General features: G+C 35.0%; 1 protein-coding gene across 17 annotated transcripts in view; it reads right to left on the reverse strand.

The window, feature by feature from the left end:
• Positions 1-26759, reverse strand: part of HERC4 (HECT and RLD domain containing E3 ubiquitin protein ligase 4) — a 141033-nt gene that overhangs the window by 16631 nt on the left and 97643 nt on the right. For 9 of the 17 annotated variants that reach the window (XR_011523882.1, XR_011523878.1, XR_011523879.1 and 6 more), the window contains 4 exons: positions 26269-26388; positions 12350-12448; positions 10809-10976; positions 10433-10576 (listed from right to left, as the gene is read on the reverse strand). Coding sequence is in view for 8 of the 17 variants with exons in the window: in XM_070563888.1 (XP_070419989.1) it covers positions 10433-10576; positions 10809-10976; positions 12350-12448; positions 26269-26388 (531 nt within the window). In the remaining 9 variants the exon portion in view is untranslated. Of the gene's footprint in view, positions 1-10432; positions 10577-10808; positions 10977-12349; positions 12449-14548; positions 14573-26268; positions 26389-26759 lie in introns of all 17 variants that reach the window. The other 8 variants (XR_011523885.1, XR_011523866.1, XR_011523864.1 and 5 more) reach the window with 1 other exon arrangement.

The raw sequence follows: 26759 nt of genomic DNA on the forward strand, positions 1-26759 counted from the left end.
GAAGCTCTGGAATCTGAGACAGCTGATGGTCAGGGTGACGCATTAAAAACAAAGGGATCATATGAAGGTCTGTATAGTGAACAATGAGAACTCTAGCTTCCCTTTCTTAGTTTTGGAATACTACTAGAACACTGACAGCCAGGGTTACAGCTTTTCCTGAAAATCCAAAGGGTAAAAAAACCTTCATATGCTGACACCTGAGGGTTCCCCCTTGGAAGGTCCTCACCTAATCACTCCATGAATGGGGCCTGTAAATCATAAATGTACATGCCCATGCACATAAAGTATCTAGGTAGCTTTTCAGTGTCACACTCTTAAACATGAATAAAACAGCCAAGGATCACAAAAAAAAAGACAAAACAAACAAACAAAAGACACCTGGAGGAATAAGAGGTACTGTGGGAAACAAAAAACTGTGTTAAACAAAAAAAGTTTCCAGTATTCAATTAAAATTTATGAGGCATGCAAAGAAAGAAGAAAATATGGCCTAGTCACACAAGAAAAGAAGAAATTAATATAAACTGTCTTCACTGAGAAAGCCCAGCCATTGCACTTACTAGATGAAGTCTTTAAATCAACTGTCTTAAATATGCTCAAAGTGCTAAAGGAAACCATGGAAAAATAACTAAAGAAAACCAGGATAACAATGTCTCATCAAATACAGAATATCAACAAAGAGAGAGAGAAATTACGAAAAGGAACCAAATAGAAATTCTGGAGCTGAAAAGTATAATAACTGAAATGACAAATTCACTAGAGGGGCACAAGAGGAAATCTGAGCAAGCAGAAAAAAGAATTAGCAAAGCTGAAGATACGTTGACTGAGATTATACATTCTGAGGAACAAGAGCAAGAAAAAAAGAATGAAGAAATATGAACAGAGCCTAAGGGACCTGTGATACTATCAAGTGTACCATCATACAAATAGTAGAGTCCCAGAAGGAGAGGAGAGAGAGAGACAGGCAGAAAGAATATTTGAGGAAATGGTTGAAAACTTCCCAAATTTGATAAAGGACATACATCTAACATCCAAGAAGCTCAACAAACTCCAAGCACAATGAACTCGAGATTCATATCCAGACACATTATAATCAAAGTGCTGAAAGCCAATAATAAAGAGAGCATGAAAAGTAGCAAAAGAGAAGCAACTCATCACGTAGTAATGCTCCTCAATGAGATTTACAGCTCATTTCTAATCAGAAACCATGCATGCCAAATGGCAGTGGGATGACATACTTAAAGGGCTGAAAGAAAAAACTGTCAAGCAAGAATTCTATATCCAGGAAATAAATCTCAGATAAAGAAAAACTGAGGGAGTTTGTTGCTACCAGATCTTCCCTATATCTTACAAGAAATGCTAAAGCCCATCAGGCTGAAAGGAAAGGATGCTACACAGTTAACTCAGAGCCATATGAAGAAATAAAGAACTCTAGTAAAAGCAGCTACACAGGTAAACTTAATATGAGAGGCCGGCCCTGTGGCACAGCGGTTAAGTGCACACATTCCGCTTCGGTGGCCCCAGGTTTGCTGGTTCGGATCCTGGGTGTGGACATGGCACCACTTGGCAAGCCATGCTGTGGTAGGTGTCCCACATATAAAGTACAAGAAGACAGGCACAGATGTTAGCTCAGGGCCAGTCTTCCTCAGCAGAAAGAGGAGCATTGGCAGCAGATGTTAGCTGAGGGCTAATCTTCCTCTAAAATAAAAAAAGATCAATATTATTGTATTTTTGATTTGTAAATCCTCTTTTTTTCCCCTATATGATTTAAAAGAAAAATGCATAAAATAATCATAAATCTCTATGAATGGACACACAATGTATAAAGCTATAAGTTATGATGATAAAATAAAGAGGCAGGGACACAGCTGTTCTAGGAGCAGTGTTTCTATATGCTATTGAAGTTAAGTTGGTATTAATTCAAACTAGATTGTTATAAATTTAAGATGTTAATTGTAACCTCAGAGCAACTACTAAAAAAATAACAGAAATACATACAGAAAATGAGAAATGAATCAAAACAATAAACTAGGAAAAAAGCAATTAAACACACACAAAAAGGCAGTAATGGAGGAAGTGAAGAAGAAAAATATGACATATAGAAAACAAATAGCACAATGGCAGAAGTGCTTCCTTATCACTAATGACATTAAATGTTCATGGGTTAAATTCTGCAATCAAAAGGCACAGACCAGCAGAACGGACTGAAAACAAAGAAACATGATTCAGCTATATACCACCTACAAGCCTCACTTTAGATCCAAAGACACAATTAGGTTGAAAGTAAAAGTTTGGAAAAAGATATTCCATGTAAATAATAATCAAAGCAGAACTGAATGGCTATACTAATATCAAAAGTAGACTTTAAGACAAAAATTGTTAAAAGAGACAAAGATATATGGATAAAAGCATCAATTCATCAAGAAGATGTAACATTTACAAATATATATACTCCTAACAATACAGCTTCAAAATATATAAAGTAAAAACTGACAGAACTGAAGGCAGAAATACAGTCCTACAATAATAGTAACCCTACTTTAAATAATGGATAATCAGACAGAATATCAATCAATAAAGAGGATTTGCACACCACTATAAACCACTAGACCTAAGAGATATAGAACACTCCATCAAACAACAGCAGAATACACATTCTTCTCAAGTGCATATGAAACATTTTCCAGGACAGACCATATGTTAGGTCCCAAAATTAAGTCTCAATAATTTTAAAAAGACTAAAATCATTAAAAAATCTTCTCAGACCATAATGAAGCGAAACTAGAAATCAATAACTAAAGGAAATAGGAAAAATTCACGAAGGTGAAAATTAAACACACAACCAATGGGTCAAAGAAGGTATCACAAGGGAAATCAGAAAATACGTAGAGACTAATGACAATGAAAACACAAGGGCAGCCCCTTGGCTGAGTGGTTAACTTTGCGTGCTCTGCTTCAGTAGCCAGGGTTTCACCAGTTTGGATCTTGGGCACAGACTTAGCACCACTCATCAAGCCATGCTGAGGTGGCATCCCATATAACAGAACTAAAAGGGCCTACAACTAGAATATACAACTACGTACTAGGGGACTTTGGGGAGAAGAAGAGGAAAAAAAAAGATTGGTAACAGATGTCAACTCAGGGTCGATCTAAAAAACAAAACTTTCTTTAAAAAAAATGAAAACACAACATTAAAAAAACTCATGGGATGCAGGGAAAGCACTGTTCAAGGGAAATTTATAATCGTAAACACCTAAATTAAAAAAGAAAGGTGCTGGCATGGTGGCATAGTGGTTAAGTTTGTGTGCTCTGCTTCAGTGTCCTGGGGTTTGCTGACTCGGATCCTGGGCACAGACCTACACACTGCTCATCAAGCCCTGCTGTAGCAGCACCCCACATACAAAACAGAGGAAGACTGGTACAGATGTAAGCTCAGGGCCAATCTTCCTCAGCAAAAAATAAAAACAACACAACCCTCCAATCAATAACCTAACTTTATATCCTAAGGAGCTATAAAAAGAAGAGCAAGCTAAACACAAAACTAGCAGAGGGAGAAAAATAATAAAGATTAAAGTGGAGATAGAAGAAACAGAGAACAGGAAACAATACACAGAAGGAACAAAACCAAAAGTTGATTCTTTTAAAAGATCAACAAAATTGATAAACTTTGAGTTAGAACGGCCAAGAGAAAAAGAGAGAAGAATCATCCGAACAAGAGAAGCATGTCCACTGTTACCACTGGTATTTGACAGTGTACTAGAAAGTTCTAGCCAGGGCAATTAGGCAAGAAAAAGAAATAAAGGTATCAAAACTGTAATGACAGAAATAAAATTACATCTACTGGATTTGTAGATGATAAATTAATGTAGACGATGATAAATTACTATAATCAGCATTGAAAGTGGGGACATTACTATCAATCTTACAGAAATAAAAAGGATTATAAGAGAATACAACGAGCAACTGTATGCCAACAATACAGCTAACCATTAGATGAAATGGACAAATTCCTAGAAACATAAAAACTACCAAATTGACACTAGAAGAACTAGAAAATAAAAAACAAATAAACAAACACTAACAAGGAAAGAGATTCAAGATTCAATTGCTAATCACAAAACTTCCAAGAAAGTTCTACCAAACAGTTAAAGAATTATCACCAAAAATCTGTCCTTCTCAAACTCTTTCAAGAAATGGAAGGAACAGTTCCTAATTCATTCTATGAGGTCAGCAATACCATGATACCAAAGCCGAAGACAGCACACACACACAAAAGCAAACTACAGACCGTCTTTACAAATAAGGATGGAAAAACCATCAACAGAATACTAACATGCTGAATCCAGCATCATATCAAAATGATTACAACACCATGACCAAGTGAGATTTATCCCAGGAATGCAAAGTGGTTCAACACAAGAAAATCAACCAGTGTAGTACATTACACATTAATGGAATGAAGGAAGGAAATCATATGATCATCTCAACTGATGCAGAAAACGCATTTGCAAAATCCAATACTCTTTCATGATAAATATACTCAACAAAATACATTCAAACTAGGCATAGAAGGGAACATCTTTAACATGACAAAAGGAATTTATAAAACCCCACAGCAACCATCCCGCTCAGATCAGGAACAAGAGAAGCCTGTCCACTCTTACCACCTGTATTTGATAGTGTACTGGAAGTTCCAGCTAGGGCAATCAGGGAAGAAAAAGAAAGAAAGGTATCCCAATTGTAAAGAAAGAAGTAAAATTAAATCTATTGGATTTTTAGATGATATGATTTTGTATACAGAAAATCCTAAAGAATCCACAAAATAAACTATTAGGGCTAATAAACGAATTCAGCAAAGTTGCATGATACAAGATCCAACATACAAAAATTAGTTGTATTTCTTCTCTACACTAGCAATAAACCAAAAATAAAATAAAATAATTCCATTTACAATAGCATCAAAATAAACAAAATACTTAGAAATTAATTTAAGCAAGGAGGTGTAAGACTTGTACACACTACAAAACATTGCTGAAGGAAATTAAAGACCTAAATAAATGGAAACACATCCCATGTTCATGGACTGGAAGACCACATTGTTAAGATGGCAATATTTCTCAAACTGATCTACAGATTCAACACATTCTCTATCAAAACCTCAATGGCCTTTTTTGCAGAAATAGAAAAGCTAACTATAAAATTCATACAGAATTGCAAGAGACTGCTAATAGTCAAAACAAACTTGAATGAGAAGGACAAAGTGAGAGGACTCACACATTCCAATTTCAAAACCTACTACAAAGGTACAGTAAACAAGACAGTGTGGTACTGGCATAAGGACAGACATATATATCACTGGAATAAAACTGAGGGTCCAGAAATAAATCCATACATGTACAGTCAATTAATTTTTGTGTGTGTGTGTGAGGAACACTGGCCCTGGGCTAACATCTGTTGCCAATCTTCCTCTTTTTGCTTAAGGAAGATTGCTGCTGAGCAAACATTTATGCCAATCTTCCTCTATTTTGTATGTGGGATGGTGCCTCAGCATGGCTTGATGAGCAGTGTGTAGGTCCAAGCCCAGGATCCAAACTGGCAAACCCCAGGCCACTGAAGTGGAGCATGTGAACCTAATCACTATAGCACTGGGCCAGCCCCATGGTCAATTAATTTTTGACAAGGGTGCCAAGATTATTCAATGAGGAAAGAACAGTCTCTTTAACAAACAAAGGTAGGACAACTAGGTATTCACATGCAAAAAATGAAGTTGAACTCTTACCTCACACCATAGACAAAAATTAACTCAAAATAGATCAAAGACCTAAATGTAACAACTAAAACTATAAAACTCTTAGAAGAAAACTCAGGGGTAAATCTTCATGACCTTGAAGTTGTTAACAGTTTCTTAGGTATGACCAAGAGCACAAGCAACAAAAGAAAAAATAAGACTTCAAAATGTACAACTTTTGTATGCTTGCCACTCTTATTCAACATAGTATTAGAAGTTTTGCCAGAGCAACCAGGCAAGAAAAATAAATAAAATGCATCAGGGCATCCAAATTGGAAAGAAGTAAAATTGTCACTCTTGTGGATGACATGATTCCATATATACAAAACCCTAAAGAATCCAACAAAAAACTATTAGAAATAATTAATGAATATGGTAAAGTTGCAGAGTACAAAATCAACTTACAAAAATCAGTTGCATTTCTACACACTAATAAATTAGCAGAAAAAGAAATCAAGAATACAATCCCATTTATGATCGCAACAAAAAGAATGACAGACGTACGGATAAATTTAACCAAGGAGGTGAAAGACCTATATACTGAAAACTCTAAGACATTATTGAAAGAAACCAAAGAAGACATAAAGAAATGGAAAGATTTTGTGCTTATGGATTGGAGGAATAAACACAGTTAAAAAGTCTAGATTACCTAAAGCAATCTGCAGATTCAATGCAATCCCAATCAGAATCCCAACAACATTCTTCACAGAAACAGAACAAAGAACTATAAGATTTATATAGAACAACAAAAGACCCTGAATAGCCAAAGCAATCTTGTGAAGAAAGAACAAAGCTGGAGTTATCATTCTCCCTGAACTCAAAAATATACTACTAAGCTGTAGTAATTAAAACAGCATGGTACTGGCAGAAAAACAGACACAGAGATCAATGGAATAGAATTGAGGCCCAGAAATAAAAACAATGACACAACAATGGACAACTAATATTTGACAAAGGAGCCAAGAACATACAATGGAGAAAGGAAAGTCTCTTCAATAAACGGTGGTGGGAAAACTGGACAGCCACATGCAAAAGAATCAAAGTAGATCATTATCTTACACTATACACAAAAATTAACCCAAAATGGATTAAAGACTTGAATTAAGACCTGAAACCATCAAACTTCTAGAAGAAAACAGAGGCAACAGGCTCTTTGACACTGGTCTTAACAGTATCTTTTTGAATACTCTGTATCCTTTGACTAGGGAAACAAAAGAAAAAATAAACAAATGGGACTACATCAGACTAAAAAACTTCTCCACGGCAAAAGAAACCATCAACAAAACAAAAAGACAACCCACCAACTGGGAGAAAATATTTGCAAATCATATATCCAATAAGGGGTTGATTTCAAAGATATATAGAGAACTCACACAACTCAACAACAAAAAAACAAACCACTCAATTGAAAAATGGGCAGAGGATATATAAAGACATTTTTCCAAAGAAGATATATGGATAGCCAACAGGCACATGAAAAGATGTTCAACATCACTAATAGGGAAATGCAAATTAAAACCACAATGAGATATCACCTCACATCTGTCAAAATGGCTATTATTAAAAAGACAAGAAATAACAAGTGTTGGAGAGGATATGGAGAGAAGGGAACCCTCATACACTGCTGGTGGTACAGCCACTATGGAAAACAGTATGAAGATTTCTCAAAAAATTAAAAATAGAAATATCTACTGATCCAGCTATTCCACTTCTAAGTATTTATCCAAAGAACATGAAAACACTAATTGGAAAAGACATACACACCCCTATGTTCACTGCAGCATTATTCACAATAGCTGAGACTTGGAAGCAACCCGAGTGCCCACCAATGGACGAATGGTTAAAGAAGATGTGGTGTATATATATATATATCTCTCTCTACAATGGAATACTACTCAGATCTAAAAAAGATGAAATTGTGCCATCTGCAGCAAAATAGATGGACCTTGAGGGTATTACGCTAAGCGAAGTATGTCAAACAGAGAAAGACAAATGCCATATGATTTCACTCATATGTGGAAGATAAACACAGACATACATAGATAAGGAGAACAGACTGGTGGTTATCAGAGGAAAGGGGTGGGGGAGAGCAAAAGGGGTAAAGAGACACAGATCTATGGTGACATACGGCAGCTAGACTTTTGGTGATGAACACGGTGCAGTCTATACAGAAGCTGAAATATAATAATTTATAAGCTGAAATTTATACAACGTTATAAACCAATGTGACCTCAATAAAATAATTTTTTTAAAGAACAACTTTTGTATCAAAGGACATTATCAAGAAAGTGAAAAGACATCACATAGGATGGGAGACAATATTTGTAAATAATATATTTGTTAGGAATCTAGTATCCAGAATATACAAAGAATTCTAAAAACTCTACAACAAAAAGTGAAGCCAATTAAAAAATGAGCAAAGGACTTAAAAAAGACATTTTGCTAAAGAAGATATACAAACAGCCAAAGAAGCACATCATTAGCCCTTAGGGAAAGGCAATCAAAACCACAGTGAGATACAACTTCACACCCACTATAGTAAGACACAAATATATAAATAAAACATATTTTAAAATACATAATAAAAAAGAAAAAAAAAAGAAAATAGCAAATGTTGGCCAGGATGTATGTGGAGAAACTGGAATCCTCATATACTGCTGATGGGAACATAAAATGGTACAGCCATTGCAGAAAATAGTTTTGTGTTTTCTCAAAAAGCCGAACAACTATCATATGACCCAGCAATTCCATTCCTAGGTATTTACCCAAAATAACCACAAACAGTGTGCAAACAAAAACTTGCATGTGAGTGTCTATAGTGGCACTATTGACAATATTCCACCAAAAGAGGTAAACAACTTAAATGTCCATCAACTGATGAATGGATAAACAAAAGGCAGTATAGCCAAAACAATGGAATATTATTCAGCTATAAAAAAGGAATGTAGTAGTGATACATGGTACAACATGGATGAACCTTGGAAACATTATGCTAAGTGAAAGAAGCCAGACACAAAAGGCCACATATTATACAATTCCATTTAGAGCAAATATCAAGAATGGACAAACCTAGACAGACAGATAGTAGAGTAGTAGTTGTCAGGGGCTGGAGGGAGAAGGAAGTGGGCAGTAACTGTTTAATGTGTCCAGGTTTTTTTTCCTTTTCTTTTTTCTTTTTTCTTTTTTTTTTGCTGAGGAAGATTGGCCCTGAGCTAACATCTGTTGCCAATCTTCCTCTTTTTCCTTGAGGAAGATTGGCTCTGAGCTAACATCTGTGCCAGTCTGCCTCTATTTTGTATGTGAGTCACCACCACAGCACGGCTGCTGACAAGTGGTGGAGGTCCACCCCCAGGAACTGAACCCAGGCCACTGAGGCAGAGCACGTCAAACTTAACCACTAGGCCACAGGGTCAGCCCCACAGGTTTCCTTTTGAGGTGATGAAATGTTCTGGTAGTAATTGTATAAGTCTGGAACATTTTATTATACCAAGTACACCAGGTAGCAAGGAAGTAACCAAAGAGTACTGAGGTTGTGTCAAAACGACTCAGATGCCAATTTGAAGAGCTCTCTCTGGACAAAGATGGGATACCATGACATCAATAAAGATGATAACTTCAATGATTTGAAAAACATCAAATATGTTTAAATCCATGAATATATAATAGTATTTGAAAACAAAACCAAAAAATGAATTGTCAGCACTGGAGTATGCTAATGAACATATTCATTCTTTTGAAAAACTGGTAACTGAAGAGAGAAAATTCTTTCCCATATGAACTGTATTACAAGGAATCAAATAGTAGATATGGGGAAATTTCTCTACACAGAAGTATCCAAGCAAAAGAAATGGTAGAATTAGAGTAGTGCCATTTTGCAAATCCTATTAAATTAATGAGCTCAGGCACTGATCATCAATGACTGCTGATACCACAAAGGACAGCGAGCCTCCTGGAAGAATGAACAAATAATACATCAAGGTTTTTAGAACCAATCATAAATATTCTATTCAAATTTCTTTCAACTCAGGGTTCTACAAACTGAGCCATCCATTTCACTTACAGTCTCTAACTCAGGGGTCAGCAAACTTCTTTTGTAAAGGGACAGATGGTAAATATTTCAGGCTTTGTTGGCCATCGGTTCTCTGCAGTAACTACTCAACTTTGCCTCTGCTACCTGTTGCTAGAAATCAGCCATGACCAACAGGTAAAGAGGAGGCTTGACTTTATTTACAAAAGTAAGTGCTGGGAAGAACTTAGCTCTTGGACTGTAGTTTGCTGAGTAGTTACCTGTGCCCTAAATGATTAAGGTAGAGAAATCAATGATCCCTAATGATAAATTAAGTTTTCTCAGAAGAAAAGTTTACCTGATAATTATTATTCAACCTTCAAATCTAAATCAACAGAAGGAACAGTCAACATTATTTTCAGGCTGACCACTACTTAATTTATTTTGCTAATTTGAAAAGTGTGATAAGCATTAATCTGTTTAAGTGAGTCCAAATCCAAAAGTCTGTAATTTTCAAATTGTAATAAAGCAGATCTCTGAATAAAATAAGTTGGAAATCCAGTAGTAACTCTTTTATTTACTTGATACATAATAGCTATATACATATACAGGTAAGTATTTTAGATGGCTGGACTTTTTACCTTATCAGAAAACCAAATGAGTCTTGAATCTTCATAATATCTAAACATGCCATATTTAGGATCCAGTAATTCCCTCATGATGAGCAAGAAAAATTCTTTGCGTACCCCTCCTGCATCAACAGCATCTTCTCCAACAAATATAACCTAAAATAGCATAATGCAAACACTGAATGCAAAGAAATGAAAGCATATTCTGGAGACCCTATAATTTGGTATTAATAATGAATAAATGCTCAGCAGTTAATAGTTTAAAAAAATTCAAGAGTATATAATTTTATTTACTAAGTTTCAAAGATACACTGAAAACAAACAGAAAAACTTTAAACATATTTCCTGAATAAACGTCCTAATCATACAATAGAAAATGTCACATTACCTTGAGCGGCTTTTTGTAGTCTATATTCTTTGTTTTCCTAAGGACTTCCATTGCATCTCCTACAATATTTTCTCTGCGCACCACTAGAATTAAGCAGGGATTCACAGATTCAATCACTGGGAGAAAAAGAGAGGAGACATTCTGTCTGTGGGCCTGGTCAATAGCCATCTAGAAAACAAAAGATTAAAATTTTAATAGCAATGCTATAAAGAAGCTATTGTGACTGAATAAACTAACCCCTATGTATTAATTATAGATATGCTATAATTCCTATAATAATTCTTAGACTACTGAATTCACATAGCACCTAACAGGATTTAGTACAGCAAAAGAACTTAACTATGTTCTGAGCATAAATAATTTTAAATTTGAGTATTTTTATATTAATGTATGACAAATGATACCATTAAGTACGCATGGAACTATAATAATAGTGATAAATCTGAACACTGTTGTTTCTCAAAATGTAATTGGGATGGAGAGTGACGAGAAAAAGGAAACAGCATTAAAACAAACCTCTGAAGGGAATAAGGAACAGCCTGGCTAAGAAGGTATTATTGAAATTCTGATCTAGTAGAGTGATCACCATATGCACTCACAAACCAAGCATTTGGTTTTTACCATTTAAAGCTCTATTCTTTTCCTATGGTTTTCCCTGTGTTCTTGTTATAAAATGGAATATCCCATATTAAAAGCACCAAGTGATTAACTTACTGTTTTGACAAAGACAGCCAAAAAAGCGGTTTACTAGCTGTTACTATAGAAAACAACAAAAATATTTATTTCTTCTGTTGATGAAAATGGAAATAAAGCACATCTCTAAAATCCCCTCTAGTATTACTATTTAAATATTTGGAGGGATTTAGAATATCAAATGCATTTATTTTAAAGGAATGAAAATAGCTATCAAAATTGGATAGGCTTTCACAACATGACTAACAAAAATGTACAACTGAAATCTCACAAGGTTGTAATTTATCATAACATTAATAAAAAAAAAATTGGATAGGCTTTAATTTTTTAAAGCATTTTTAGAATTATTAAGTGCCCAAGGTCTCTTCTCATATTTCTCTTAGTCCTCAGCCTCTAGATATTCAATACCAGAGGAAGAAACTCAAAAACTTTCTAATTTACAGGTTCAAATGATAAAGTGAACCTACTGTAGCCCTTCAAAGTCATAATGTAAACTAGTTTTAAAAATCTTTCATTATAAATGAAAGAACGCTCAACATAAAATGGAGGGGCTAGAGGGGAGAAAGGAGAGGGAGGAAGAGACCAACCTCAGGAAAATCTTTATTTATTACTAAAATTTTTTTCAAGGAAATTTCATATCCTCTTCCTAACAAGTGATCAAACGCCTCCTACTTTAATATCCTCACCTCTAGTCACTTCCATCTTTGCAAAAGACAACCCACAAAGGTACAAAATGTCCTCAGAGATTACCGATTATAGGCAAGTTTCAAATATTTACTTTATAAAAACATCACACAAACAATTCAAAAACCACTTTCAAATCAAATTAGTATTACATAATATTTTACCTGCATCTGTAAGACTGCATCTGTTTGTAACAGAGTAGTTTTTGCTTGGGCATCAAATACAAATGGATATGTGCAGATTGTAACAGGGATATCTGCCAACTGGAAATAAAAAATTAACTTATGAGTACAAACTGGTTTGTGACATATTACTTGTAGGTACTGTCATTTCTTGTAAAGCTGATCATATTCTTGGTTTATTTACTTGTGTGTCATTCAGGAGTCATAAATAAAACACACTGCTTATTTCAAATACAGAATTTTTACTGATAATTAGATGAGGCATACGAATAACCCCAATTCCCAATTTTAGGAGGGAACTGCATACTGAGAATCCATAAAATTATAAATAACAAGTATCTTTTGCTTAACATACGTTACTCTACGTTTCAGTGAATTAGGCTGCAAATTTATGCCAAAATTGGGGGTTCCTATGTTAAATACAGTACCCATGTCTTATATGTTAGGGCTACTACTCTAGCAACTGAGACCAATAATAAGCAATCTGCTTATTCATTCTTTTAATAGATATTTACTGTCTGCCATTAGGGTGCCAACATTATTATGAGCCCAACAATCTGTTCATTCATTTAACATACAAAATAAGCACCACTAGTAGTAGTATTCTCTGTCAATCTTTAAAGTTGGGAGAACTGATCTATTATCACCATTATCAGACATTAGTCACCTTACAGACAATTATTAATCCTAGCAAGTAATGCAGAGATTGATTTCTAAGCATTTAAAAGTGCAGAAAAATACAAAGAGCTAAGAATTACCAGTTACAGATTCTTGAAGTTGGAGGAGGATTTATTCCTACCATCCACCCAATAAGGCAATATTTTTGTGCCAGCCCTGACACAGAGCCCCTGCTATAATGGCTTCCAGAGAAGACTTAACACACCATGAAACAATCTACTTCTTTTTAAGTTAGCTTAGAAAGTTCTTTACATTAAGTCTGAATCTGAATTTCTATACATCACTTGGTTTTGAATTTTAGTCTCTATCTTGCCCCTGCAGGGAAGTGTATACAGTTCAAGTATTTCAAGTCCTCATGCTCTCCCTAGGTTGTCTTTTTTCCACGTTAAACATTCCCAGTTTTTCTAGCCATTCTGAAAATAATATGGTTTCCAGCTCTGCTCCACCCTAACTGCCTTCTTTTAAATGTATTTCAACTTGTCTAAGTATCTCTTAACTATGGCTACCAAAAACAAACAAAATAATCCAATAGTGCCCAATCAGTACAGAATACAAGACTATCAACCCTTTGTTCTCAACATATAGACAACATGCTGAGTTATATTAACCATACAGTAAATCATCATTCTTCACTGTTGTTCATATAACAATTTTTACCTCCATCCTGTATTTATGTCACTAACTAGCTACTGATGACAGAAAGTCATTTTACTACTCTGAAACACAAAAAAAACAGAGGTGATTTCTAAAGTCTCCTTTGGCTCCAAAACTCTATGATTTCATAATCCTATGTGCTACTTCTATTCGAGGATGAGGAAGCAAACAATGTTAGGCCTATAATTTAAAGCTAACTCTAAATGGTTCATTGGTTCAAGTGCTGGGAAAAAAGCAAGGCAAAGCAAAACAACAAAACCTAAAGTCTATTACAGAAGTATAAAAGAAGCATCACAACATTCCCAAGTGTTAAAAAGGGGGTTTAGAGTTGTTGATTATGTAAGGCAAAGTGCTAGAACTTTATGTATTAAAATAGTACACTAGACAAAGTGAGGAAGACGATCATATCGAAAGAGTTTATTTAATTTTATGACTATTTCAAGTATCGATTATAAGCTTAAAAACTGAAGATCTTTTACTTCTCTAATATAAAATATTTCTGCCTTATTGGGTAGGCATTGGTAGAATTTTAAAAGTTTGCTTTCTTATATTGTGAGGACAAATTATTAAATTTTATACTGGAAGACTGTAGGAGGATAGGAATTATTTTAAAGTAAGTATTATCGAAAGGCATCATATAGGTATAATGTTAACTAAAACAGAAGTTTTAATTTTCTTCAGAAAATTCCTCTGAAATGTTATATAGGGCAATTTCTATACACTCATTTTTAAAAATAATTACATATATAGCAAAGTTACACAAAAGAGGAACCTCTGGCTCTCCTATCACTTAAGACAAAACGGAGTATATCTTACTCTGAATGTGAGACTTTATTACACCAAACTTACCTCAGTTAATCCATGGTTGACATCCTAAAACAGCAGTGCAGAATGTAACAATAATGAGGAAAGAGCAATGTTAGTGTCCAAATTTAACTATTTCTATTCAAAGTAGCATTTCATATATTTTGCTACAGAATATTGAATTAATGTAGTAGACCAAAATACATCTACAACAAAATTTACCCTTTCCACATGCACCTTATAGATGTACAAATATAAGACCTTTGTTTCAGATATCTTGTGATCATAAAATTATCCTTAAACATAATGAAATTTGGTTTCAGCAACTAAGCACCCCATGTGGAGAATTTAGGTAGAAAAGAGGGAAACTAATCCTAAGCCTAACTTGGTCTTGAACTAATTTTATGGCTCAGTTTTCCCATCTGGAAAATGCAGAAAATATTCCTCAGACTTTATGACTTGGTTAATCTTGACAAAATGTTTGAAAAGTGTTTAGTAGATTAAAATGTTATATGGAAACAAAGTGAGGAAAATAAGCCACAGGTTGTTTTTATTGGGCAGAGAAACAGCGAAACATAAGGTATTTTATATTAAGGTTCTTTAACAGTGAATTAGCTTCAAATAGAAAGCACAGGATAGGGCACAGGGAATGCTAAGTAGAAAGAAGAAATGAAAAGAGAGAGATATTTATGAAGGAAATAATAACAGAAATTATAATGAAAGCTTACCACTTCATTGAACAGAAAAGTACACTTTCTTGTAGAAAACTTCCACATATGCTCAGGGTATAAAGTGCTAGAATCTCCAAAAATATGTTACCAAATTTGCAGATGGTATCTTGTATAGTGAGGAATTAATCTTATCCAAAGAGAGGTCTAGCTTTGCACTCAGCTATTGGGAGGTGACCTATAGGCCTCTGGAATGTCATGCCTCACAGGAGTGTCTTTGCCTGGGGACTCTGGGCCATACAGTTATCAATTCTGCCTCCAGAAGATCTGGAGACTAAAGGTCAGCCACATGGGCAGTATGTGACTGAGCAGCAATAAAAACTCTGGGCACCAACGCTCAGTAAGCTCCCTTGGTTGGCAATACTCTGTACTGCTACACATGGATGCTGGGAAAGTAACTCATCCCTGAGTTAACAGGGAGATGAAAAACAGAAGCTCTGCTTTTGGTACCTTTCCCAGACTCCACTCTAGGTCCTTCTTCCCTTGGCTGATTTTAATCTGTATCCTCTCCCTGTAATAAACTGTAAATGTCAGTATAATAGTTTCCAGTGAATTTTGTGAGGGTTTGTAGCAATTACTGAACTTGAGGGTGGTTTGGGGAAACCCCTCAAACTTGCAATTGGTATCAGAAGTGAGGGCAGTCTTGTGTGGACTGTTCCCTCTAACTTCATCGACAGCTAAATTCTTGGATACCTCGCGGGGAATCACCGGAGGCTTTAGGATATCACCAAAGACTTATGGTTCTCTCACTATACTGTGCTAAACAAAGCCAAAGCAGTATAAGCACAAGCAAAATATGACTCTACAAATCCTATTCTGAGATAGTTTCTTTCAAAAAAATTCAGAGTACCAAGTTATCACTACATAAGTTCCCCTACTGGCAGGGTTAACAAGAAGAATGTACTTAGAAGCTGTTCTGCAGAAAGAGCCTTTTATATTACACTCAGTTTAACTTGAAAGCAATTTAACAAGAACATCTGAAATCCTTTTATAGTATATCTTGTGGGACATTTTTAAAGGGCTATTACTACCAAGAAAGTCTGAAAAAGCAAAGAGACACCTTTCGATATTTTCTGACTACTAATATGGCCTGCTTGATAACTATACTAGATATCAAGGGAGTCTATATCATGGGAGATGGATTTTATTCTTAAGTAAATAATACAACAATATACACAGTACTTTTTACTGCTACATGTAAATAGATAAAGGTGCTATGCATATCATTATGCATTGGGGAAGTCAATAAGATTATGTTAGAATTTACAGTGTGACTAAACCATATGAAAACAGAACATAGGTTTGTGTTGTTGTTGTTTTTGGGGTTTTTCTTGCTAAGGAAGATTTGCCCTGAGGTAACATCTGTGGCCAATCTTCCTCTAGTTATTTTCTTTTTTTTTTTGTATGTGGGTCGCCACCACAGCATGGCTGATGAGTGGTGTTAGTCTGCACTGGGGAATCTGAACCCACAAACCCTGGGCTGCTGAAGTGGAGCACGTGGAGCTTAACCACTACACCACCAGGCTGGCCCCAGAACATAGGTTTGATTGTAGAGACAGAAGTGAGGTGGAAGGAATATGAAAAATGGGACATGTGGAAAACTCGAGAAAAGAAAACAGACTAGTCATGGGCTGCATAACAATGTTTTGGTCAATGATGAACTGGACATATGACGACGGTAAGATTAGTACCGTACAACCTAGGTGTGTAGTTGGCTACACTATCTAGGTTTGTGTGAGTAAATTCTATGATGTTTGTACAACAACGAAATCACCTAACACTTTCTCAGAATGTATCCCTGTCCTTCTGGGGAATTCTACCAAACTTTCAGAGAGGATTTAATACCTATCCTTTTCAAGCTATTCCAAAATCTTAGGGAAGATGGAGCACTTCCTAACACATTCTATGAGGCCAACATCAGGCTGATACCAAAACCTGACAAGGACACCACAAAAAAAGAGAACTACAGGCCAATATCACTGATGAACATAGATGCAAAAATTCTAAACAAAATTTTGGCAACCAGAATTCAGCAATTCATCAAAAGGATCATACATCATGATCAGGTGGGATTCATACCAGGGACACACGGATGGTTCAACATCCGCAAATCAATCAACGTGATATACCACATCAACAAACTGAGGAATAAAAACCACATGATCATCTCAATAGATGCAGAGAAGGCATTTGACAAGATCCAACAGCCGTTTATGATAAAAACTCTAAACAAAATGGGCATAGAAGGAAACTACCTCAACATAATAAAGGCCATATATGACAAACCCATAGCCAACATCATACTCAATGGGCAAAAACTGAACGCCATCCCCCTGAAAACAGGAACAAGACAGGGATGAACTCTAACACCACTCTTATTCAACATACTACTGGAGGTCCTGGCCAGAGCAATCAGGAAAGAAAAAGGAATAAAAGGAATGCAAATAGGGAGGGAAGAAGTGAAACTCTCGCTGTTTGCAGACGACATGATCTTATACATAGAAAACCCCAAAGAATCCATTGGAAAACTCTTAGAAGTAATCAACAACTACAGCAAAGTTGCAGAGTACAAAATCAATTTGCATAAATCAGGAGCATTTCTATACTCCAATAACGAACTAACAGAACAAGAACTCAGGAACACAATACCATTCACAATCGCAACAAAAAGAATAAAATACCTTGGGGTAAATTTAAATAAGGAAGTGAAGGACCTATATAATGAAAATTACAAGGCCTTTCTGAGAGAATTGGATGACGACATAAGGAGATGGAAAGTCATTCCATGTACATGGATTGGAAGAATAAACATTGTTAAAATGTCCGTTCTACCTAAAGCAATCTACAGATTCAACGCCATCCCAATCAGAATCCCAATGACATTCTTTACAGAATTAGAACAAAGAATCCTAAAATTCATATGGGGCAACGAAAGACCCCGAATTTCTAAAGCAATCCTGAGAAAAAAGAACAAAACGGGAGGCATCACAACCCCTGACTTCAAAACATACTACAAAGCTACAGTAATCAAAACAGCATGGTACTGGTACAAAAACAGGTGCACAGATCAATGGAACAGAATTGAAAGCCCAGAAATAAAACCACACATCTATGGACAGCTTATCTTTGACAAAGGAGCTGAGGGCATACGATGGAGAAAAGAAAGTCTTTTCAACAAATGGTGCTGGGAAAACTGGAAAGCCACATGTAAAAGAATGAAAATTGACCATTCTTTTTCACCATTCACCAAAATAAACTCAAAGTGGATCAAAGACCTAAAGGTGAGACCTGAAACCATAAGGCTTCTTAAAGAAAATGTAGGAAGTACACTCTTTGATATCAGTATTAAAAGGATCTTTTTGGACAAAATGCCTTCTCAGGGAAGGGAAACAATAGAAAGAATAAACAAAGGGGACTTCATCAGACTAAAGAGCGTCTTCAAGGCAAATGAAAACAGGATTGAAACAAAAAAACAACCCACTAACTGGGAAAAAATATTTGCAAGTCATATATCTGACAAAGGCTTAATATCCATAATATATAAAGAACTCTCACAACTCAACAACAAAACATCAAACAACCCGATCAAAAAATGGGCTGGCGACATGAACAGACATTTCTCCAAAGAAGATATACAGATGGCCAATAGGCACATGAAAAGATGCTCATCATCGCTGATCATCAGGGAAATGCAAATCAAAACTACACTAAGATATCACCTTACACCCGTTAGAATGACAAAAATATCTAAAACTAATGGTAACAAATGTTGGAGAGGTTGTGGAGAAAAAGGAACCCTCATACACTGCTGGTGGGAATGCAAACTGGTACAGCCACTATGGAAAACAGTATGGAGATTCCTCAAAAAATTAAAAATAGAACTACCATACGATCCAGCCATCCCACTACTGGGTATTTATCCAAAGAGCTTGAAGTCAGCAATCCAAAAAGTCCTATGTACCCCAATGTTCATTGCAGCATTATTTACAATAGCCAAGACATGGAAGCAACCTAAGTGCCCATCAACAGACGAATGGATAAAGAAGATGTGGTACATATATACAATGAAATACTACTCAGCTGCAAAACAGAACAAAATCATTCCATTTGCAATAACATGGATGGATCTTGAGGGAATTATGTTAAGTGAAATAAGCCAGCTAGAGAAGGATAATCTGTGTATGACTCCACTCATATGAGGAATTTAAAAACGTGGACTAAGAACAGTTTAGTGGATACCAGGGGAAAGGTGGGGTGGGGGGTGGGCACAAAGGGTGAAGTGGTGCACCTACAACATGAATGACAAACATTAATGTACAACTGAAATTTCACAAGATTGTAACCTATCATTAACTCAATGAATATAAAAAATAAAAAAAAGAAGAATGTATCCCTGTCATTAACCAACCTATGACTGTATTAGATATCAAGTAAAATGATTTATCTAGGAGTGAGGCATCAAAGAAAAAACCAGATTAAGATCATTATTACAAATTTAAATTTAAGGCTTAAGGATCTTAGACAAAAGGTCAAACATTTAAAAAAAGTAAAGGCTTAGAAAAAGCAAAGATGAACTCTTCTGGGAAATACTGGAGTTGTAAGGTAGCTGTTATGCTAGCTGCAAATCTACCTTAGTCGAAGTAGTATTTCCAAGGGAAATTTAAAAGGAAAACAAAGTGGTGTGGGGGTTGGGGATAGGATACTACAAAACTTGTGAAGTCAATTAAACATCTATTGCTAAAAGTTCAACGTATCATTTAATGTGTGACCTATTGTTGACGCTATATGTACTCCAGCACTAACTGTTGGCTGTTTTTAGAGTGGGGGCCCTGAAATTGGGTCAAGGCATGCCTAATTTTAGTTACCCAATGTCCTAGAAGCTAGAGTGAGAAAAGCCTGAAGGAATGTTCAAAAGTCAGAATCTCATGGGCTAAAGCAGACTTCATTAAGTTTTAACACCAATAGTTAATGATGGTTCCAGTTGGTTATAGACAAAAAAGATGAAACTCCTTGGCACATTTTAGTTTTAACTAATGACTTATGGCAAAACACTATACCATTGCTGGTGTCATCGTGATTTAAGAGCATAACATGTTATATTCTGAGAAGGGATAAAGAGAGGATACCAAAGTTATTAAAGTAATCCAAATAAATATGAAAGGTCTTGGCAACTTGTCAGAAATAAGAAGATATTTCTAAAACATGAAGGAAATGGAAAATACACAAACATAATTTGCTAATCCAATGCATAAGGAATCAGTCCAAGAGTCTGCAAAACATTAATGTCATTAAAAATGACAAGGGAGCTTTAAAAAGCAAGGATGAACTTTTCTGGGAAATATTAAAGCTGCAAGAGGGAACAAACCTACTTTAACTTCTTCATTTTATTAAATGAAGAAGAAATTCAAACTCAGGAAGTACTGGTGTATCTTCCCAAAGCTGGGTCTCCCCAGCTATTATATCAGTCTATCTTCCTACTTTGCTGATGAACATGTCATGTTGCTAGCTGAGTAATGTCCATAGTTAAAGTAAAAAATTTAACTCCATTGCACAAATACAGTGATGATTTATACACACAGCACAATATTGAATAAATAACACTTACTACTTAAAAATATATATACATAAACTGTAATTTCAAAGACTGTTAGAATTTCTCCAAATTAGTAAATGTCTTTATTAGTACCTACTTATATCTGACATGTCTTACATAAGTATACATGGTTCTTGACATAAATGAACATGCATTTTAAAAAAATGCTTAACTTGAATCTCATAGTAATTCAAACATGCACAGACCCAACACAGATCTTTCTGTATTTTATTCTAAATTATTAAATTTTTACTAGATATATATTGATGATATGTTTATGTAGTAACTAAAAGTATAAGAAAGGGAAGAAAAAAGAGCAAAGAGTTTAGTAGTACTCACTAAGGTATTTCTTATAAACAATTTAAGAGCAAAGTTAAAAGAGCGTAAAGAAATGTACAACTGAGAACAGTACCTAGAAAAAGGAGAAAAATCATCAAAAGCAGAAGATAAAAAGAAAGAGAACCCATGTGCTCTTTTATTTGGCAAGAGATTACTGTTGAGGGAGAAAACCAGATAAAAAGCAAAAGGAATCCAACTAAAAAAAGTAGTTTCATACACCAAGATGAGAGCATTGAAAAACAAACAAAATGGAGAAGCTTATGTAGTAACCAACAGGAGCAGGAGGATCAAGCAAAAACTTCCTGAAACATGTAAAAGAAAAAAGGTAAAAAAGAATGGGATAATGGAAGGGGGTGAAGTGAAAAGTTAGAAGTCTCAGCAGTACAAAAGGATATTACAAAGAAAGCAAAAAATTTCACAGAGTTAGTTTTTAATAGTTAGAGATCAGGAAGTATATACCCAAGGGATTCTTAAAATACTTTCTCGGGCAAAAAAGGAAATGGAAGAAAAAAAAATCTCAACAAATTATGGCATAAAGACAAATATAATAAAGGTAAAATAATTCCCTTGCAGTGTTTAGAAGAAGGTAAAGTTATGTATACATATATAATTAAAATTTACAGACATATATTTCTTATAGTTCTTAGTAATTATGTTCTATCAAAGAATATCTTAAACTTTCACACTGAAGCAATGGAATTATTCCAAGACCATAACTCTTGTTCAATAATGGTATACATACGTATGTGTGTATATTATACATATAAATACATATATATGTATATATGTGTGTATACATATGTATATGTGTATATAATACACATACACACATCTATATCATCACAAAATAGCATGTGAGTACCTTTAGAATATAATTCTTTAAACTTTACTTATAGGATCAACATGATGGTCAACTCAGTATTAAGACCAGGTTAAGACATCATTGAGATTATAAAAGACAAGTATGAATTTTATTAATAAGCCTCAGGAAAAAAAGCCTTTAGAGCTATATGGAAATATGAAAGTGCTTTGAACTCTCTCAAAGAAAGAAGTTCTGTGACGTCAAATGTCACAATATAAATTAATGAAGTATTTAAGGGTTGCACAAACACCTTCAAAGTAAATTGCCAGCCTTCTATTCCTAGAGGTAGATTAAAAGAACCCAAATCATGGGTTCTGGATTCTGGTTTCTAAGATGTGATATTAAACCCATTACGCAAATTACATAAAGAACAAGCTTCTACTGTCACAACCACCTATTCAATATCACTTTGTCTATAAATCAAGAGAAAGGAAAAGCATGTGGTTGAAAGAGTAGGGTAACAGAGGGCAACTCTCAAGTACAGCAACCCTATAACAGATCTGCAGAGAATGACAAGGAAAGAGGAAAAGCCTAGAAATAGGAAGGTGGTTCTGTCCTGCCTCTTACCAGAAAATGATAGCACTGAAACAGCTCCTAAGGAAATTCAGTTTGATATCACCACAGCTGTATACCAAGAGGAGTTTGGATACAGGCATGGCAAACTTAAAAGTAAACATTCAAACCACAGCTTTTCCATGCAGCACAAGATTATTGCTAACTAAAAAATCCTATTAGATTGGCATTTCTCTTAACTCAGAACAAAAGTAGTTTATGACCTACATACTAGATATAAAATTGGATGTCAAAGGATATCTGATCTAATTCACAGTGATCCAGAAGGATATGACTCTGTAGAATAATGTTTCTCGAACTTGGCTTGCAGATCCCTGGGGGATATATTCTTACAAGTCTATGAGTGCTCTGGGAGAATTTTTAATTTTAGTGTTTCTATTTCAATAATTTTAAAAAATTGACTTAAAAAATATAAAATTAGAATAATCCATTTATAATCCCAGTATTACCATGAAACTCCAAGAGTTGCAATGGCTGTGACTATAATCAAACTAGTACCTTTTAAGATCTCTATATCTAGGACTTCATACATAAATGATGTGCTTGATGAGTGAAGGCCAAAGGAGTATCACATCTCATTCTAAAAGCAAATTTTTCATTGTAGTTCAAACAGAGAAAGGTAGCAAGAGAACACTTATCAGACACCTCAGAATAGAGGCTACTGCCAAACTGAAAGCCTATATCAAGGCAGCCAGCAGTAATAACCACCATTTTACCAAGACTTAACTATGTGCCAAGAACTGCCTCAAGCACTCTATATGAATCATATTAATCTTTTCAATAACTATATAAGGTAGGTACTATTATCTCTAATTTACAGAAAAGGTATTAAGTAATTTCCTCAAGGACACAGAGTGAATAAATACCGAGATAGGATTTGAACCCAGCCACTCTTAGATTACACTGCTTCCTTATCATATTTAGGTTGTGGGCTGAGATTCCTGATCATCAGAATATAATCATCCTCCATACTAAATATAACTTGATTTTTAAATTTGTAGTATCATTTATAATTAATTTATAAATTTGTTATGGTTTTAGAGTTCTTGTAAAAGCTAAGCACCAGGAGTTCAGAACTAGTTTAATGTTTGTACGTATTTAAATAAGACAATCATAATTAATCTAAGTGAACACGGCTTCCTAACAAATATTTTTACCTTAAAAGAGGTCCATATCACTCCTATTTCAGAAACGCTGCTCACCTAGGGTATGTGGTATGTCAGGGTTTACAGGCAAAGTCTCGGGATAAACAAAGTTCATTTTCTGAAGCACCCACTTTCCTCAATGGTAAATCATTTAAATCTCTTTTACATTGCAATAAATATTTATGTCCCAAATTTTGCGCTTGCCGAGGGAAAGTTAATAACCTCGAGAAATAGGTTTTTTTCTCCTGCTCTTAGGGGTGGTCTGGAAGAAGAGTTTGAAAAGCTTTGCATAGGTGAGAGATTGAGTTTAAACAGGGAAGGAAAAAGGAAATATTTATTCAAACTTTCCTGAAGTCTAGTATTTTCTTTCTTAAAAAACCGTCATCCTTTGACTCCAGCTACTACTCTACTTTTTTTTTACTCCTTCCTCTTCAATGTGGAACTTCTTGAAAGCATTGCCTAGGGTTGTTCTTCCCTATTCCTCAACTCCAAATTTCTCTTAAGCATATCTTACTCCAGACTGGCATTATCAAGGTTACCAACAACCTTCACAGAATCAAATTCATTGCTCGCTTCTATGGTTTTATCCTATTTCTCAGGAGCATTCAACAGAGTCTCTCTTCACTTTTTAATTTTGGTTTCCACAACTCTCTCCTAGTTTTCCTCCTACCTCACCTGCCACTCCTTCTTAATGTCCTTTGTTGATTTCTCTCCTTTCCTCATCTCATATCCAATCCATTAGCAATTTTGTCCCTTTTACCCCCAAGAGGTATTCCAAGTCCATTTCCATCTTCCATCTATATGACTACCCTCCTAGTCAAACCCATCATTTTCTCTCCCTTAATCTACTAAAACAGTCTTCTGACTAGTCTCCCTCTTTCATTTTTGCTCCGTTCCCCACATAGCTGACAGAGTGATTATTCAAAAATATAAATCACATTTTATTCCCCCACCCCCACCCCGCTTACCAGCCTCCAATGGCTTACCCTAACACTTCAGTTCCTGATCCTAATTTACTAAACCCTCCATGATGAGGCACTTGCCCATTTCTCTGATCCTTTCCCAGAACTCTCCCTACTCCCATATTTTAGCCGTATTGGCCTCTTTCTCTCCTTCAAACATGTCAAGCTTGTTCTCACTTAAGGTCTTTTACTAGATGTTTATTTTTCCTGAAATTCTCTCTGTTCTGATCTTATATGGCTGCTTCTTGTCATTTAGATTACACTTCATGCTTCATCAGACAAGACTTTCCTAATTATCCAATCACAAGAAACCATCCTGTCTTTATTAATTACATTCTCTTCTTTTAATTCTCTATATAGTACATATTACTGGCTAATATTTTTTACTTTATTTGATTACTATCCATCTTGCCCGCTAGGTTATAAATTCCATGAGAACAGGGTCCTTAACTGTCTGGTTCATCACTATATTTCCAGTATCTAAATAAGTGCCTGTAACAGGAGATTCTCAGTAAGTATCTGTTGAATGAGCAAATGAACAGACCTAAATCTGTAGGATGGCTGTAAACTTGATCTAGTCTCTCAGTGATTTGGGGGGAAAAATCACTAAGTCTCTCCCAATCCAAATCCAAGGACCTAGGAAAGCAAAAGATGTTCTAGAAGGGATCTGATTCCTACTGGTGAGAGTATCCTAAAAACAGCATGCACTAACCACACTGCCATTCAAAGACTACTGTACTTTTTTAGTGCCTACTAGATATATTCCAGACACTATTAAAGGTGCTGGTGAATAAAATGACAAGTGCTTATCCACAAGAAGCTTGCAGTTGGTGCCCAGTAAGCAATGAAAGGCTACTCACCCTCCTACAACTGCTACATACACATTGTTAAATTACTCGTTTCGAGGGTGGAAAAGTTGGCCTCAAGTATATTGTAACGGTTAGCAAATAAGAGTATTAAACCTGACTGTATTATACGTAGCTGCTTACCCATTACTATATTAAAATTTCATGTGCTTAATTCAAGTTTTATAAAACTACGCTATTATTTTAACAAGACATTAAGTATCTAGTTTTTAGAGACTTAGGTACATGAAAAGATGTACACGTGGATGTACATCAAAAATCTGAAATAAAATTAAATACATTAAAGGGGGAAAAAATAAAAAATAGAATCAATGGTCCTGGGGTTCTCTTCTGGTAGTTCTCAGGCACTGATCTCCCAACAGTAATACATTCTTAGAGTCCAGTATCAGGGAATCCAGTATTCTCAACACTAGAGAATTAAGAGGCAAACTCATGGAAAATGAGAGTTAACAATCCATGTCATATTTGCATTTTTCTTTAGAAAAGTATAATCCATCTCTTTGCTTTGGCTTTGGTATAAGAGTGGAATGTTAACCTGTAAATACTGCCTGCTATGTAACTGCTCTTTTGCAATGTGTTTTTATTTCAAAAATAAGCTCTGCAAAAACTTTGGTGTTTCAAAACAAACAACTGTTTCTTTTGTATTAGAACAAATGATACATAAAAATGAAATCATAAAATACAACAGGAAACATACCATTCCATATGCCTGCTGTTGGACCCAGTTGATATAATCATTCCTTATGTCTATCAATTCTTGTACTTCATGTATATAAAATTTATCATACTGTATAATCTGTCCCGATTTCTCATTTACCTACAAAAAATAAATGCGCAATTAACATTAAATTTTAACAGTACCTGTCAGAGACTGAAAAATGTTTAAATAGAAAAAGGATTGAGATTTCTCAGCTAATTTTCTCTTCCTGTAAAAAGTAATTCACTGAGTGCATACTATATGCAAAATGCTAGATAAGTGATATAAGAAACACAAAGGCTTGTAAGATGTGATATCTGCATTAAGTACCTCAAAATCCAGTAAAAAAGAAAAATATTTATGTAACCACCACACAGTATGAGGTATATACCATTGAAGGATATACAGTACATATAAGCTAAAAACTGTAAGGACTTCTGGTTGAAGAATGGGACTTCAATAACAATAAGAATAGCTAATGTTCATTAAGT

Source organism: Equus przewalskii, chromosome 1 (genome assembly GCF_037783145.1).
Source record: "Equus przewalskii isolate Varuska chromosome 1, EquPr2, whole genome shotgun sequence".
Lineage (NCBI taxonomy): Eukaryota > Metazoa > Chordata > Mammalia > Perissodactyla > Equidae > Equus > Equus przewalskii.